The sequence below is a fragment of the Sus scrofa genome, chromosome 5 (assembly GCF_000003025.6).
Source record: "Sus scrofa isolate TJ Tabasco breed Duroc chromosome 5, Sscrofa11.1, whole genome shotgun sequence".
Classification (NCBI taxonomy): Eukaryota; Metazoa; Chordata; class Mammalia; order Artiodactyla; family Suidae; genus Sus; species Sus scrofa.
Genome location: NC_010447.5, coordinates 76306312 through 76321737, shown reverse-complemented (window position 1 = coordinate 76321737; position 15426 = coordinate 76306312). Strand labels below are relative to the sequence as shown.

The window sequence follows — 15426 nt, the reverse complement described above, 5'->3', positions numbered from 1 at the left end:
AACTTATGTCAGTTAGAGGGGACAGCAGAGATGTGGGGTAAGTTGTACCACACGGAGGTAGAGGTAAGCAATAAGGCTAGAGATCTAAAAAAGTTTTAGACCCTTCCCTCCTACTTGGAAGACCTTTAAAGTAAACTAGCACAGGTATGTAACTAAAACAGTGGATGAGAGGGAAATTTACAGCTCCCTTAGGGCTATTGCCCAGCCAAGGGGCAGGGATCACGCTGGCCAGGAAGGGCAGGACAGTGGAGTGGGTGGCTGGGTAGGAGGAGCTGGCCTTTGTTCCTGGTCTGAGAGGCCAGTATGTATTGCAGAAAAGCAGTCAGGAAAGATCTGGCTGGTCTACAGGCCAGACAGGAGCCATGATAGTCAGGGAAGTCAGGCAAGAACCAGAGTTGGTGATGTCAGAGAGACATGGCATGGCACCAAACAGTGACGTCCACATCTGTGTCTATGACTCACTGAACCCTAATGAACTCATCTGCCTACAGGGGCCAGGCAAGTCATAGAAATGCATGGAGTGGGTGCAGTAACTGGCAAAGTGCATGTCCTAATGAAAGGCACCATTCCCAGTCCCCATCCTGGAATGAGGGCCCAATGCTGCCAGTTCTTATCCAAGAGAAGCCAGAAACTAGGACTTTATTAATGAGAAATCCAGTTAAAAACCCAAAGGAGAAAAGACACTATTTATAATGCCAACAAAGGCACACACTATTTAGAAATAAATTAGTAAGAAGTGTTAAGACGGTTATGACAATTAAGAAAATATAAACAAATAATGAATGAATGGTAGGATGAACCACACTCTTAACTGGAAAGATTCAAGTTTGGGGACATATCAGGTTTTTTTTTTTCCCCCAAAATCTAGAATTCAAATGCAAATTTAGTTAATAATGCTAAATGGACTCGAAAAAAGCTGAAAGGTGATGGTCCACAAGTAAACGAATGAGGCGGATGTTTGAACTTGACAGTGTTAGAGAGATTACTGACAAAGGATCCAATGGGACCAGCTCCAAGAGATACTACTGTCTATTATAATGCTATGGTAACTGACATAGTTCATAACTAGTGCATTAACAGAATGAATTAAATAGATTTCAAGAACAGAGGCAGATACTCATGAGATTTTAGTAATATTATAAAAGCGATACTTCAAATCAGTGGATTCAAGTATTGGAGTTAATTAGCTAAATCATTGGAAGAACCGGTAATGGAGTCCTCACTTTTGACATCAAAATAAATTCCAGATGGATTAAACATTTTTAATTAAAAAAATAAAGCACCAGGAAAAACCAACCTGATATAATCTCTTCTGATAGTCAAGTGAGAACTTTCTAAACAGCTTTGGAAACCAAGAACAACAAAGGCCTATCAACTCAGCAAGGCCAAAAACGCCCATTGTAAAAACAAAAATAACCCTGCCTGAAACTTTCTCATGACCCTCTGTTGTTCTCTGATACTTTCTATGCTTTGCCATTCACTCTTTTTTTTTTTTTTTTTTTTGTCTTTTTAGGGCTGCATTCAAGGCACATGGAAGTTCCCAGACCAGGAGTCGAATCGGAGCTGTAGCTGCTGGTCTACACCACAGTCACAGCAACACGAGATCCAAGCCACATCCGTGACCTATACCACAGCTCACAGCAACGCCAGATCCTTAACCCATGGGGCGAGGCCAGGGATCGAACTATATCCTCATGGAAGTGGAAATGAATATGACTAGCAGAGCCACAAGAACTCCTACAGCCAAGTTTCTTTTCTTTCCTTCTTTTTGTTTTTCTTGTTTGGCCACCCCATGGCAGGGATCAGATCTGAAATGCAGTTGCAACCTACGCTGCAGCTGCAGCAACTCGGATGCTTAACCCACTGCATCGGCTGGTGATTGAACCTGCGTCCTGGCACTGCAGAGATGCTGCCAATCCATTGCTGCCATTGCAGGAACTCCTATAGCCAAGTTTCTTGAAGCAGCACATACGCTGGCTATTTCTCCACCACTCAAAGCTGTAAGTCTCCCGTGGCCCTCACCTCCAGACTGAGACTCCTCTTGCTAACTCTGAGGGATGCTGCATATTCCAAAGCCAATGCGTGTTTTTGGTCCCTGTTTATTTGATTATTAGTCAGCTTAAAAATATGGCCAAGTATTTTCTTCTCTGTGGAATGCTTTTCCCCCTTGATTTTTGTTTTACTTAAACAATTTTAAAAAGCTAAGGCCAGCATAATCGGATCTTTCAACATAAACATTATGCAATTCTCTTGCTTACAAATATCCCAATGTATCCTTATTTCTTTAAGGATAGGTTCGAGTCCCCTGACTAAGAGACCCATCATGATATGGCCCTTGCTTCCCTCATACTCCCACCTATAGATCCTTTGTTCTAGCCATTCTTTAATGCCATTCTCCCAACTGGCCAAGTTGTTTCACACTCTTGTACTTGAAAACTGCATCCCTCTCTCTCTACGAAATGTCCATGACCTCTATGACACTTCTGATAACTCACTTTCATTTCACCCTTCAAAATCCAGGTTATGTATCACCTGCTATAGGAAGTCTGATTTGTGTTCATCTGCTCAGCAATCCACCAAGTACTCACCATCTCTTACTTGGCCCTGTGCATGCAGACACCAAATCCTATTTGTCCCTAGCACCTGAGACAATGTTTGGCATAGCAAATGCTCAATGTTTGCTGGATGGATGGATGAATGAGTGAATAAATAAATGAGTAAAGAGATGAGAGGCCAACTAATCATCCCAGTCACCTCTCTGCCATTCTGGAAAGTTCATCCTGCAAAGATGAGGAATCACCAATGCAGGTGGTAGGCAGAAACAGAACAGAGATGGGGGCTGTGGGGAAAGACAGGCCTGAGTCTGGAGCATGCAGGGAAAGTCTGGGTGGGTATAGCGCTGGAGAGAGAGGGAAAGAAAGGGGTGGGTGCAAGGAAATGGTGAGGAGCAATTGACATTAATTATAGTAAATGGAGAAATAATAGATGAAGCTAAGTGAACATGGCAAGTGTGGAAGAGGCAGTACTGCAGACAAACAGGGCCAACTTCATCGCTTCACCTCATTTCATGTATGGCCCTGCCCACTGGGAAGGTATCACTGAGTTCTCGAGAGACCGGTGTTTGTGCTGTGTCTGAGTACAAAACAGTATCCTACAGCTTCCAGATTTTAAGATTGACCATTTCTCTTATGTCCTGTGTCTGAGTTCTCAGAAGTCAGGAACATACACTTGGGGAGGCAACTTTGGTTAACCCCCCAGGGTTGCTCTAATACTCTCAAAGGATGGTGGGTAATTCACTGAACAAAATAAAAAAGAAACTCCACTCCAAAAAACAAACATGCCATCCAGAACTTTGTAGGGGCTGCTAGGGCAACGTTACTGTCAACTCAACTAACAGCTATAACAATTGTGTGTGTGTGTTGAAACTCCAAGCTCAAGTCACTTAAATGAATATGTATGAGGGCCTAGGCAGTCATGTTCCAGCTGAGGACTGAAAGATGCAAAGGCCTGCATGCTACTTCCAACAGGATGCATCTACTAGCCAGGGAGAAAGGCATGCATACAAGACATACTATCAAGACAGGAATCAAGGCTCTTGATACCTAGAGAAGAGAGCTGGAAAGTGGGGTGAAAAGTTAAGGGTTCCTGCTGAGGCCTGGCAGGAATTCCTCTAGGGAGAGAAGCAGGGACAGGTATTCAAGCAGAGGTGAGTACTAGTTCCCTCCATGGCAGAGGGGGCCAGAGCGGAAGGCTCCAGGGTTGTCTCTCAGGAGGTCTTTTCCTTCAGTAGCTAAGAGGCACTAATGAAAAAGGTGGTGGTGGCGTCATCAATGAACACAGGGAAAACCAGGAGGAGAAGCTGTGGGGATGAGATCACCACCAAAGGCGCTCTGTGTTTATGTTACAGGAACAGAAGCAATTCAAAAGGCACTTGGAAATTCCATCTCTGACAAACTACACGAACGAAACACAGATTTCACTTTGGTGCTGAATAGAGATAACAGACTGCCTAGTCTCAAAACTGATTCATCTTCCTAAGGCATTAGGGATTATTTGGGTAATAGGAAAATAATTTAATAAACCTAAAAAATCCCTCTTTAACAGCTGATATGCCATCTTTTTCTTGCAGGGAGACTGAGGCTGATTATTTATTTATTATTTGCTCATTCATTTACTTTTCTTTTTATGGCCACACCTGTGGCATATGGAAGTTCCTGGGCTGGGGTCAAATTGGAGCTGCAGCTGCTGGTCTAAGTCATAGCAACACCGACCCTTAACCCCCTGAGTGATGCTCGGGATCGAACCTTCATCCTCACGGACATTATGTCGGGTTCTTAACCCAGCGAGCCACAACAGGAACTCTTATTTACTTATTTTTTGATTATGGTTCCCTGTGCTATACAGTCGGACCTGGTTGTTTCTCTAATTTATATTTAACAGTATGTCTCTGTTAATCCCCAAATCTTAATTTATCCCTCCTCTCCTCTTTCCCTTTTGGTAACCGTAAGTTTGTTTTCAAAGTCTGTGAGTCTGTTTCTCTTCTGCAAATAAGTTCTTTTGTATTCTTTTTTTAGATTCCACATATAAGTGGTATCATATGATATTTGTCCTTCTCTGTCTGATTTAATTTCACAGGATAATCTCTAGGTCCATTTATGTGAGGCCAAATTATTTAATTGATAATTATTTTAATCAGACTATGAAATTCTAAGAGTCCAGTTTCTCCCCAAAGCATGATCATATAACTCTTCTTTTCAATGCCCTTTATTTGACTAACTACAGAAAAATAACTTTTTCTAAGATTTTTTTTTGTGTTAAAGTAGTAATGATATTCCATCCCAGAATGTTAGTATTCATGCTGATAACAGCTCTAGTAAAAAATATCTACAATCTAAAATATATCTACAGTCATTTTGGAACAACAGGTAATTGTCTTACAGTCCTTTTGAAAAGAAATAGAATAAGTAACTATAGCATCTACATAAATAACTATAGTGTCTACCTTATTTACTACAGCTACACCCTTAGTCAAACCTGGTCACAAAACATAACAAAAGCAAAAATGAAATTCAAATCAGACTCCTGGCTGCAAAGCATTGTTGACTGAAGAAGCTACAAAACAAACCTTTCACTCACCAAAAGAGGCAGATGCATTTCCATGTATACTGTATATTTTTAAAAGCAATTATTTTATATGTAGAATGTGATTTAATAAAAACCTCCCCTATCTGCAGACTTGTAAACAGGAACCACAAAGGAGTATCTTTGCAAATACACAAACCCCCATGCAAAAATGCAAAGCCTCTCAACCAAAATCCTTTCCAGTTCTCCTAAGCTTAAAAAACTGAAATTCAATGCAACAGTGAGCTGAAAGGGCACATACAAATATATCCATTGTTAGCCTTCTATTAGATAAAAGCGTGTCATGCATAATAGAAAAGATGGTTTTTCCTATGGAAATCTATTTTGAGAAGATCCATTTAAGGCAACCAAATAGAGAGCTCAAAATCAAGTTCAACTGAAGAGAAACAGAACCCAAGCAAATAGTACAAAAATGACAAAACATTCACAAAGGAGAGGACTCGTGCTAAATCTTAATTCCAGACCAGCGAAACAGTTGCAAATACAAGCCGATGATTTACCATGAGGTCACTCGGGAACCAGGCAAAAACTACCAGCCAGAAGAAATAGATACAACGTCAAAGGCAGGGTGAGATCGGGGGTGGGGAGGAGAGGGACCCCTGTGTTCCTTGCTCCCACAGGTTTTTGCACAGGCTTGCTTACATGACTGGGTTCAGAAAGGGATCTGCCAACAGCTGTGCTGCACTGACTCCAGCCCAAGCTGAGTCATATCTAATAATAGCTCTGAGTTCATTCTTAGACAACATGGTTAGCGTGCTAGGAGAATTAATCGTGAAGAGGTACCTCAATGAATATTCCATTTCCTTGCTTCGTAATAAATCTTCAGCTTTGCACGACGTAAATATTGACCAAAAAACCCATCACAGTCACCTTATTTCAAAGCTTGATCGTATCATTTTATCTAGTGGAGAAAAACCTACTCTTCATTTCAATATGTGGGATAATTATTTAGCTCGATATCAATGCTTTGGGGATCCGAAGCATGTTCTGATAGAATTCATATCACCAAAAACTTCACGGGCGACTTACTCATTTCCAGATATTCATAAAATAATCCCAGTTTGCCCATGGGCTGCAGATGGTAGTCCTGCTCCCATCTTGGGGTTCTCATTTCTGCTCCCGAAACCGTGCGACACCGTCCAATTAGATTCATGATCCAACTGCCAAAAAGACCAAATTATCAATCAGAATACTGTCAGACCAAGGCCATTAAAGTATTACTGAGAATCAAGCGGAAGACAGCACCTTCCCAAGAATTTCTTGTTTTCGTGCTCTATTTCTTATGTCTGCCTCCCTTCCCCCAAGTATTTTGAAAAAAGTGTTGACCACATACCTGGGTTTATCAAAATTGTAACTACTGCTGTCTTTTCTCCTTCCTTTTCATGTGGGTAGTTTAGTTTTTAAAAGATAGTCTCCCTCACTTGATTAATTTTAGTTTTCTTTTTTCCCCCCTACTTCCCTGCTATTATCCAAAACGGTCTTTCCAGTCTGAAAAATCACGGGAAAAAATAAAAGGGCATGTGAGCTGGTGATAAGTGCTGTGGAGAAAAACAAAGTGGGGCCAGGAAAGGAGGGTGCGTGCACTTGCGGTGGGAGGAGTGGGGAGGGGGCAGGGAAGGTCTCACTCCCAACAGTGACAGCTGAACGAGGTGAGGAGGGAGGCAAAGAGGCGAGGAGAACGGTGACTAGAGCGGCCTGGCAGCAGGAGCCCCTTGTGGCAGAGAGCAAGGAGGCCCCTGCGGTCCAGGGCAAAGAACAAGTCTGGTGGTTTGCGGGGGGTGGAGCCTAAGAGCCCACGCTGAGGATCTGGGCGTGTTTTCACACGCGGAGCCGCTGAAGAGCACTAAGCAGAAAAGGGACATGCTTTGACAATGGATAAACACAGATCCAAGATCCTACTTTCAGGGGAACAAGTCAGGGACCAAAGACATGCAAGCTTCCTCAAAGTCAGTGCAGAGCTTGAAGGAAACACAGCCAGGCCCGGCGACCCAGTGCTCTGCCCCCACTGGGCGCTGCCCCGAAGAGCAGCTTGGTATCGCCTCAGGTTTTTTTTTTTTTTTTTTTTGTCTTTCTTCTCAGAGGCTTGTGGGCCAGATGAATGCGTTCCCCCCCCCTTTTAATGGCAATTTGTCCTGAAAAGAAATTGGAAACAGTTGGCAGTGAAACAAGGTGTGCACCTGTAGCCTATAGAGCCGTTTTCCCCCGAAGCAACAGCTGGCTTGCGGTTTGCGTGTGGAGTTTACCAGAAGAGGCACAACCACAACAAACAACTTAGCATCTGGCTGAACTGCGGCTGATTACAGCGCGTCTGGATGGCTTTCAAATGTGGACAGCGAGGAGGCGTCGCACTACCTTAAAGACAGTCGTCTACGTTGCACGTGCACACGTGTGTGTACAGCACGCACACAGTGTAAGATGTGAATTACAAATAGCTGACCGTGCTGGGTTTCCTGCTGCAGGTGACCTCAGTGTTCACTGTTCACACCCCTAGGCTTGCTAAGGGAAGATTTCTCTTCAAGAGACCGCACCCCTGGGTTTCACAATCTTTCTGCCTTTCTCTCTCCTATGCTCTTAAGGGAGGAGCAGGTGGCTGTGGAACGTGGATGGAATATGGACTCAGACACTTGAACCTGAACTGACGCTTCACTGCTTAGTCCTTATTTAATGTTAGTCAAGTTCAAATAAAATGGGGTGATAAAACCTGCACTGCCCAGGGCTGCTGTCAGGATTAAATGATTCAATACAGGTGAGGTAGTTAGCAAACTTTCTAACACGTCAAAATGCCCTGCGTGGGATTTTCTTTTGACCAGTACAGCCTATCTGGCTGAGGCCAACTGTCAGTGTGGCCGAAGTTGCTTAGACTCTTGGCTTGGGGACAGTGCCTGGATTGCTGGATCTCAGTCCAGCATTTATAAGGACGACATGGAACGCTGGTTGCCGGGGCTACTTCATAGGCCAGAGCCTGGAGCTCTGTAGTCAGGCCAAGTCTGAGGTTTGGCTGGGAATCTGCAGTTTTATAGACATTCCAGGGGCCTTGTGATGTAGATGGCACTGAGGACCACACAGGTCCATCACCCTTCATGACACCCAAACTCGAGATCACTGGTTCCTACTGGTTTACTCTTCAGTCTGCCTCACACTTCCAGCCTGAGCCTCTTGTGGAATTCTCTCCAGACCCCAGAGAAACAGGTCTTTTACTATGGGGGACTCTAATCTATCCAAATCATGATGAAGCTTCTGTCCTGGCTGCCACTTGAATGACTAACCATCTGGCGCTTCTTCCTTGTACTGACTGCCTCCCGCCACCAATCACATTAGGTCATATGAGAAGTCCTGACTAGCTTGCTTTGCTGAGCTGCAGAATCTCAGCCTCCTCTTCAGCCTGAGTTGAACCACTCATCTGAAGCAGGAAATCTTGGGCTGTGGTCTAGTCATCCTTGTCCTTAGCCTTTTGGGTTTTCTATTGGGTTATGATACTCGTACAGGGATATCAATGTGATGGCACATGAGAATCACTCATAGAACTTGTAAGAAAATACAGACACTGGATGCTTCTTCCCTTGGCCAAGGCTGGGAACTTCCTCCCTCTAGCAGGGGATACAAAATAATTTTCTTAGGCATTGACCATGCATTTTAGCATAATAGCATCATAATAAATGGCCCCTTCACTAAGTTCTTACTGTGGGTAAAGTGTGGTGGGAAGCACTTTACACCTCTTTGTATCTTCATTATCATATGTGATCAGCACACTATAAATAAGCACCATTTCTAGGACATTCTCACTTGCTAATCTGGCATACAAGCATCCTTCACTTTATTCACTATATGAATGAATCTATTTCATTCTGAGTTTGCTGTTCCTGAATTGAAAGAGGGACTTAGGATTCTCTTATGTATGTCTCTGACCCATATTCGAGCCAAATCATATCTTGAGAGGAGATATGTCCCCTTATAAGAGTTTGCTTTTTCTTACCATCTAAGTAGTACATACTCATTGCGGAAAAGAGAGAAAACATATAGAGCAAGAAAATTACAGCTATCTATTATCTAAACACCAAAGGATGATGCTACGGCATTTTGGATATCTAACTCTCCTTTTCTTATTAACATTTTTACCATAAAATTTCTCCAGAGCAAGTAGCTTAACCCAGGAGTTGTATTACTGTTTGTCAAATACAGGATAAAATTCCAGGAATGCCCCAAATATTAAAATAGGGAGACTAGGAAGGTCAAAGGGCTCTGAGCTCATTTTCTGAGTCCAACAAACAATTTTATTAATTTACTGATGTTTGTATTTGAAGGCTATGAGTCATTCAGTTACTCAGTTGGCTCACAGACTTCATTTATTCTAGGACCCCAAATGGAGCTGGGGATGGAGGCTGGTGCGAAATGGTGAAACTAAATACACGATGTTCCTTTGGACATATTTAAATGGCATGAAAACAACCACTGACTTTTCTAAGTGTTCTTCCTTCCTATGTATTTTTGGCAGGGGTGTAATTTTGGATAACAAGAGTAATCAATGTATCTTTGCTAAGTAAGAAGGAAACTGGCATCTACACAAAGAGAAGACACTGATGGGAAGAACCCACGCCACTGGCTCACTTGGCTAATATTTAGCACTCCCAGTTTTCAAACAAGGGAAACATAATTCAAAACATATTATCTAAATATTCTAGTCCAGCAGTAGAAATATCTGAAGGCAAAATTCAGCTCACTGGGATTTGCAACAATGTGCTTACTTGAAGGGAGGGTATAAACAGACCATGGAGCATCCTTTATTTTAAAATATTCCATGTGAACACATTTCATTTTGTATGAATTTCTCAGTACCAGTTTAGGAAACAGACCTTTCTCCTTGACTCTTCAAATCATAAAACAGCTCACTGACAGCCAATTAGTCACCAACATTTAGTGTTAAATAATTAACCTATTTCCTTCAGAGAACACTTTTTCATAATCTGAGATAAGCCTTTTCTCTATTCTATATATTAATTCTCAGAAAAACATAGTGTTATTTGCACACAACCTACTTTTACTCAACTGGGAAAGTCTGAGGATGAAAGTAAGGGTTGTCTACTACCACAGTAGGATAAAGAAAAGTCATGGAGTTCCTGTCGTGGCTCAGTGGAAAGGAATCCGACTAGGAACCATGAGGTTGTGGGTTCAATCCCTGGCCTCACTCAGTGGGTTAAGGATCCCGCGCTGCTGTGAGCTATGGTGTAGGTCGAAGACGTGGCTTGGATCTGGCATTGCTGTGGCTCTGGAGTAGTCCAGCAGCTGTAGCTCCGATTAGACCCCTAGCCTGGGAACCTCCATATGCTGTGGGTGTGGCCCTAAAAAGACAAAAGACAAAAAAAAAAAAGTTATTTCACAGCTAAGACTGGAATCCTTTTGGGGGAACAGACCTGAGGTGGGGGTGGCGGGGAGATGCCTTGACCCTGATAATTCACACTGAAGGTGGAGGATAAAGCCCCGGTGAAGAAATCGGGAAGAACACACTGAAACCCAGAGGTTTTTGCTAAACAAAACAGAAAGGAAAAAAAAAAAAAAGAATTTAACTGCTCTCCAAAAGAATCAACAGAAACCTGGAAATGAGGGAGAGAGAACAAAGGTGAGGGGAAGGAAGAGAAAGAATGAGAAGGAAGTGGGATGTGGTGGGAGAAAGCTGGGGCAGAACGGCAGGATGCTGGAGCCTACGACAGGGCGATAAGTTAGAAAAAGACCCAAAAACCCAGGTGTATAGTGGATGAAAGATGTTAAAAAGATGGATGCTTTTAATTTTGAAATTCAGGTTGGTTGAGTTTCTCCTCTGTGCTGCTTGCGTGAATGGTTGCAGGATGCCGAGACGACCGCGCTCTGCCTTCAGGTTGGCAGGGAGCAGAGAGCACAGATGTGGAGGGCAAGACGGAAGAGAGATCAACAGCTCTGTGAGAACAGAAACTCAGAGCCAAAAATTACCTTGAAAAGGTTAGTGCGGTAGGCAGAAAAATGGTCCCCACCCACGCCCCGAAGATGTCCACGTCCTAATCTCTAGAGCATGTGAACATGTTAGGTTCGCTGGCAAAGGAGACGCATGGCTGCAGATGCAGTTAAGGTTGCTGATCAGCTGACTCTGAGAGAAGAGCCTGGGTTATCCAGGTGGGCCCAGTGTAACCAAAGGGTCTCTAAAAAGGGAAGAAAGGGAGAGGGGAGGCAAGGAGGCAGATGTGACTATAGAAGAAGAGTCAGAGACATGCACCCTTGCTGGCTGTGAGATGGAGAAAGGAGGTCACAGGCAAAGAATGTGGTGGCCTCTAGAAGCTGGGAGAGGCAAAGCGACAGATTATCCTAGAACCTTCAGAAAGAAACAGCTCTGCCAACACCATGACTTTAGCCCAATGAGACCTCTGGCAGACTTCTGACTTCCAGAACCATAAAATATTAAATCTGTTATTACTCTGTAGGGCTTTTTTTTTGGGGGGGGGCTCTATTTTTCTCCTGTTACCATTACATTTGGGTATATTTGTAAAAGCAATAGAACACCAACACAATAAGCTCCTTGAAATACGGAGAAGCTGCAGAAGGTATTGGACTGTCCACTCTCATATGGGATTGGGTTTATGTGAAAATTAAAAGGACAGGGTGACCTTAGCTAACATCTGTTCTTCTCATTTTTAGGAAAAGAACGGCAAATCAAAACGCTCGTAGTTATTATTTCAGACAAATGTCTCCTAAAACATTATATAACTCTGGGCCTTAGGACCACAAGGAACCTCTGTTCTCTTTTTTTTTTTTTTTTTAATTTAAATTTTTTGCTTTTTCGGGCTGCACCCACAGCATTTGGAAGTTCCCAGGCTAGGGGTCAAATTGGAGCTACAGCTGCTGGCCTACGCCACAGCCATCGCAACGTGGGATCTGAGCCGTGTCTGCGACCTACACAATAGCTCACCGCAATGCCAGATCCTTAACCCACGGAGCGAGGCCAGGGACCAAACCCGCATCCTCATGGATCCCAGTGGGTTCGGTAACCGCTGAGCCAGGAAGGAAACTCCGAACCTCTGTTCTTAAAAGCATGTGGGTTTGGAGCCATGGAATCTTATATCTGAACCCCACAGTCACCTCCTACTAGCACCGTGAACTTGGGTAAGTCATTTAACCTCTTTAAGCCACAGAATCTTCACTTACAAAAGGGAGATAAAAATAAGGATTGCTTGGATAATTCAATGAGATATATAAGCACTTTGTACAGTGACTGGCACATGCTAGGAACTCAGCATATTACTATTACTGACTGTTAAATGCATCTACAAAAAAAGAGGTGAAAGTCGTGAGAAGTGGTGGGAAAACTTGTTCACGGCCCCAACAAGCGCCATCTCTGAAAGGGCTGTGATCAGTCATCCACCGATGATGGGCAGAAGCTACTGCAGATGGGCACTGAAGTTAACGCTAAAGAATGAGGTTTTTAAACATAATTATTAAACACTGGTTACATGTACCCTGCTGGTTGGGTCATCTTATCTGGAGACCCTTAATAAGCAGAGGGATTATTCCATTTCAGAGGTGGACATGCATGGGAATGACTTGGATGGTGGGCTGTTCTATCCCCAAGGCCACACAGCTCAGTACTCACGGAAGTAACACCTCTTGTATGTTATTCCAGATTGCTTTTCCTCCCATGATTATGGTCAGCTGCGTTGTCAGTTCAAGGAGACAGCCACCTGGGTCACACTGAAATATTACACAGAAAATCTCATTTAAATCTTAGATGGGTCTAACATGATATAGAGACCTACTTTTATTTTTTTCTGATGTTCTTGTTTAGAAAATAAATAAATATCCCAAACCCCAAACAAATCTAAGGAATATATAAAGAAGAAACTCATCACAGAGCAACTGAGAGAAATCACGAAAGAGCTTAAATTGTCAAGAGAACACAATTCGATATTCACACCTCTTCATTTCTGTATTTTCCCAGCCAATAAACTGGATCTCCTGGGTAACCCACAAATTTGCCCTTAAAGAAGGCAATGTAGAAACATGAAGAGTAGTAGTTGACAAACTGGAATAAGAACATCTTCATGGTTAGGCTGTTCTCATAATCAGTCTGGGTCCTGGGGAGTTCTGTAGTGAAAAGGAAAGTTTAAGGTTTTAAAATTCTGAACAGCTTTGAGACTCTAATCAAAGACACTGATACATGAGTTAATGTGATAAAAAAAATATAATTCACGCTGTTTCCATTTAAGCTGTTTTGAATGCCTCAATATAGCTACTATGTTAATTCCAAGTTTACACATTGTTATAAGAATTTCTCCTTTCATGAACACAAGATCCCAGAGGGCAAAAAAGAGTCATCTGCTCCTTAAAATGTATAAGCACAATGTTATCAAATGGGTGAGGACTATCTTCTCCCAATGGAAGGTGACAGAAAATTATGTTTGAACAGCTTGCCAAATGATATTCTCTTGTCTTCTGGAACTGCCAGAAGATAGGTCTGTTGAAGAAAACAAAGCATGGGGCCACTTGCTAGAAGCATCTGGGGAAGACAAAGTGGGTCATCCTCCTAGTTTAGAATTGAAATCGGTCTTAGAGTTTTCAGAAGATGACCACCGAGCAGACCATTTGGAGAACGACCCAGCCATATGCAGTGTGTGGGAAGCACTTAACTTTGGCCACTAAGCAGCTGCCTGGGACACAAGCCAGAGAGAAGAAACATTTATTACAAATGCTAGAGCTGATGAGAATGGAGCTATATTAATATGAACAGCATGGGGGGAAGACACGGAACAGTGTGACTGCGTGTCCTCTCAGCAATGCAGGAGCAGATCTGCCACTGGAACCATGACCCTGTTTCACTTATTTGCAATAAAGAGACTATTTACTTTCAACAATAGGGTACATGATCTAATGTAATTGAAAATATTATTCAGCACGGATCTGTTTACACAGAGCTTGGACATTATAATGACTGTCTGCTTTGTTCCTTTTACTCATGCAAAGCTACAGATAATTCATGCCTCGTACAGGCTGGAGAAAATATGTTTACACTTGAAATTTGCTAAAAATTGTAACATACTGGAATTGAAATGCTAAGTCTCTATTTTTACCTGGTTCTAAGAATGGCTTAGAAATGGCCTTACCGGAGTTCCCATCATGGCTCAGTGGTTAGCGAATCCGACTAGGAACCATGAGGTTGCCGGTTTGATCCCTGGCCTTGCTCAGTGGGTGAAGGATCCGGCATTGCCGTGGGCTGTGTTGTAGGTTGCAGAGGCTGGCGGCTACAGCTCTGAAATTGACCCCTAGCCTGGGAATCTCCATATGCTGCAAGAGTGGCCCAAGAAATGGCAAAAAGACAAAAAAAAAAAAAAAAAGAAAAAAAGAAATGACCTTACCAAAGTTAGTAATCACGATGGCCACTTCTCATATATGGTGTTCAGGATCATGATGATGATAAAGCTGATGAGGGAAGCAGTGATGGACGTGGCCGTCTGTGGTGTTAGATACTTCTGGATTGGGTCTGTTCCATTAAGGTTCTTGGGAAGTTTTGCAGAAAATACAATGAACACTGAGAGCCGGTAGACAATGATCCCAATGACTGAAGCAATGATCAACAGGATCTGAAAACGCAATAGGCACAGCAGCATGAGATTCACCAATAATCATGCTTTTACACTTAAGAGTTGGCTCTACAGTTAAATGGACAATATGTGTGTGTGTGAGGTGATGTAAATCTCACGTAAGTACCACAAGAGAGGTGAAAATCAGGCACATTAAATTTCAAAGAAAGGAGAAGGAATAATGGCAGTCAAAATTTGTGCAGCCACTGATGCTAACAGCAGGAGCAGCTGTGTGCAGGGGATCAGGCATGTACGGGGACTCTGTGCTTTCTGGGAATTTTTTTGCAAGCCTGAAACTGTTCTAATAAAAAACTCATTAGAGGAGTTCCCGTTGTGGCGCAGTGGTTAACAAATCTGACTAGGAACCATGAGGTTGCAGGTTCGATCCCTGCCCTTGCTCAGTGGGTTAAGGATCTGGTGTTGCCATGAGCTGTGGTGTAGGTTGCAGATGCAGCTCAGATCCTGTGTTGCTGTGGCTGTGGTGTAGGCTGGCGGCTACAGCTCCAATTAGACCCCTAGTCTGGGAACCTCCACATGCCGCGGGAGCAGCCCAAGAAATGGCAAAAAGACAAAAACAAACAAACAAACAAAACCCAAAAAACCTCAGAGACAGGGACTGGTCGGGGGGGGGGAGAGAATATATCTTCAGATGGGGTAAAAACAGAGCAACTGGTAGCATGTTCTGGTA

At 43.1% G+C, this 15426-nt stretch overlaps 1 protein-coding gene across 1 annotated transcript in view; it reads right to left on the bottom strand.

Annotated features, from left to right (window-relative positions):
• The window catches only part of ANO6 (anoctamin 6), a 224646-nt gene that overhangs the window by 15336 nt on the left and 193884 nt on the right, over positions 1–15426 (bottom strand). The window contains 5 exon segments of the mRNA XM_005655713.3: positions 6172–6302; positions 12755–12852; positions 13076–13245; positions 14514–14537; positions 14540–14738. Of these exon segments, the coding sequence (XP_005655770.2) occupies positions 6172–6302; positions 12755–12852; positions 13076–13245; positions 14514–14537; positions 14540–14738 (622 nt within the window).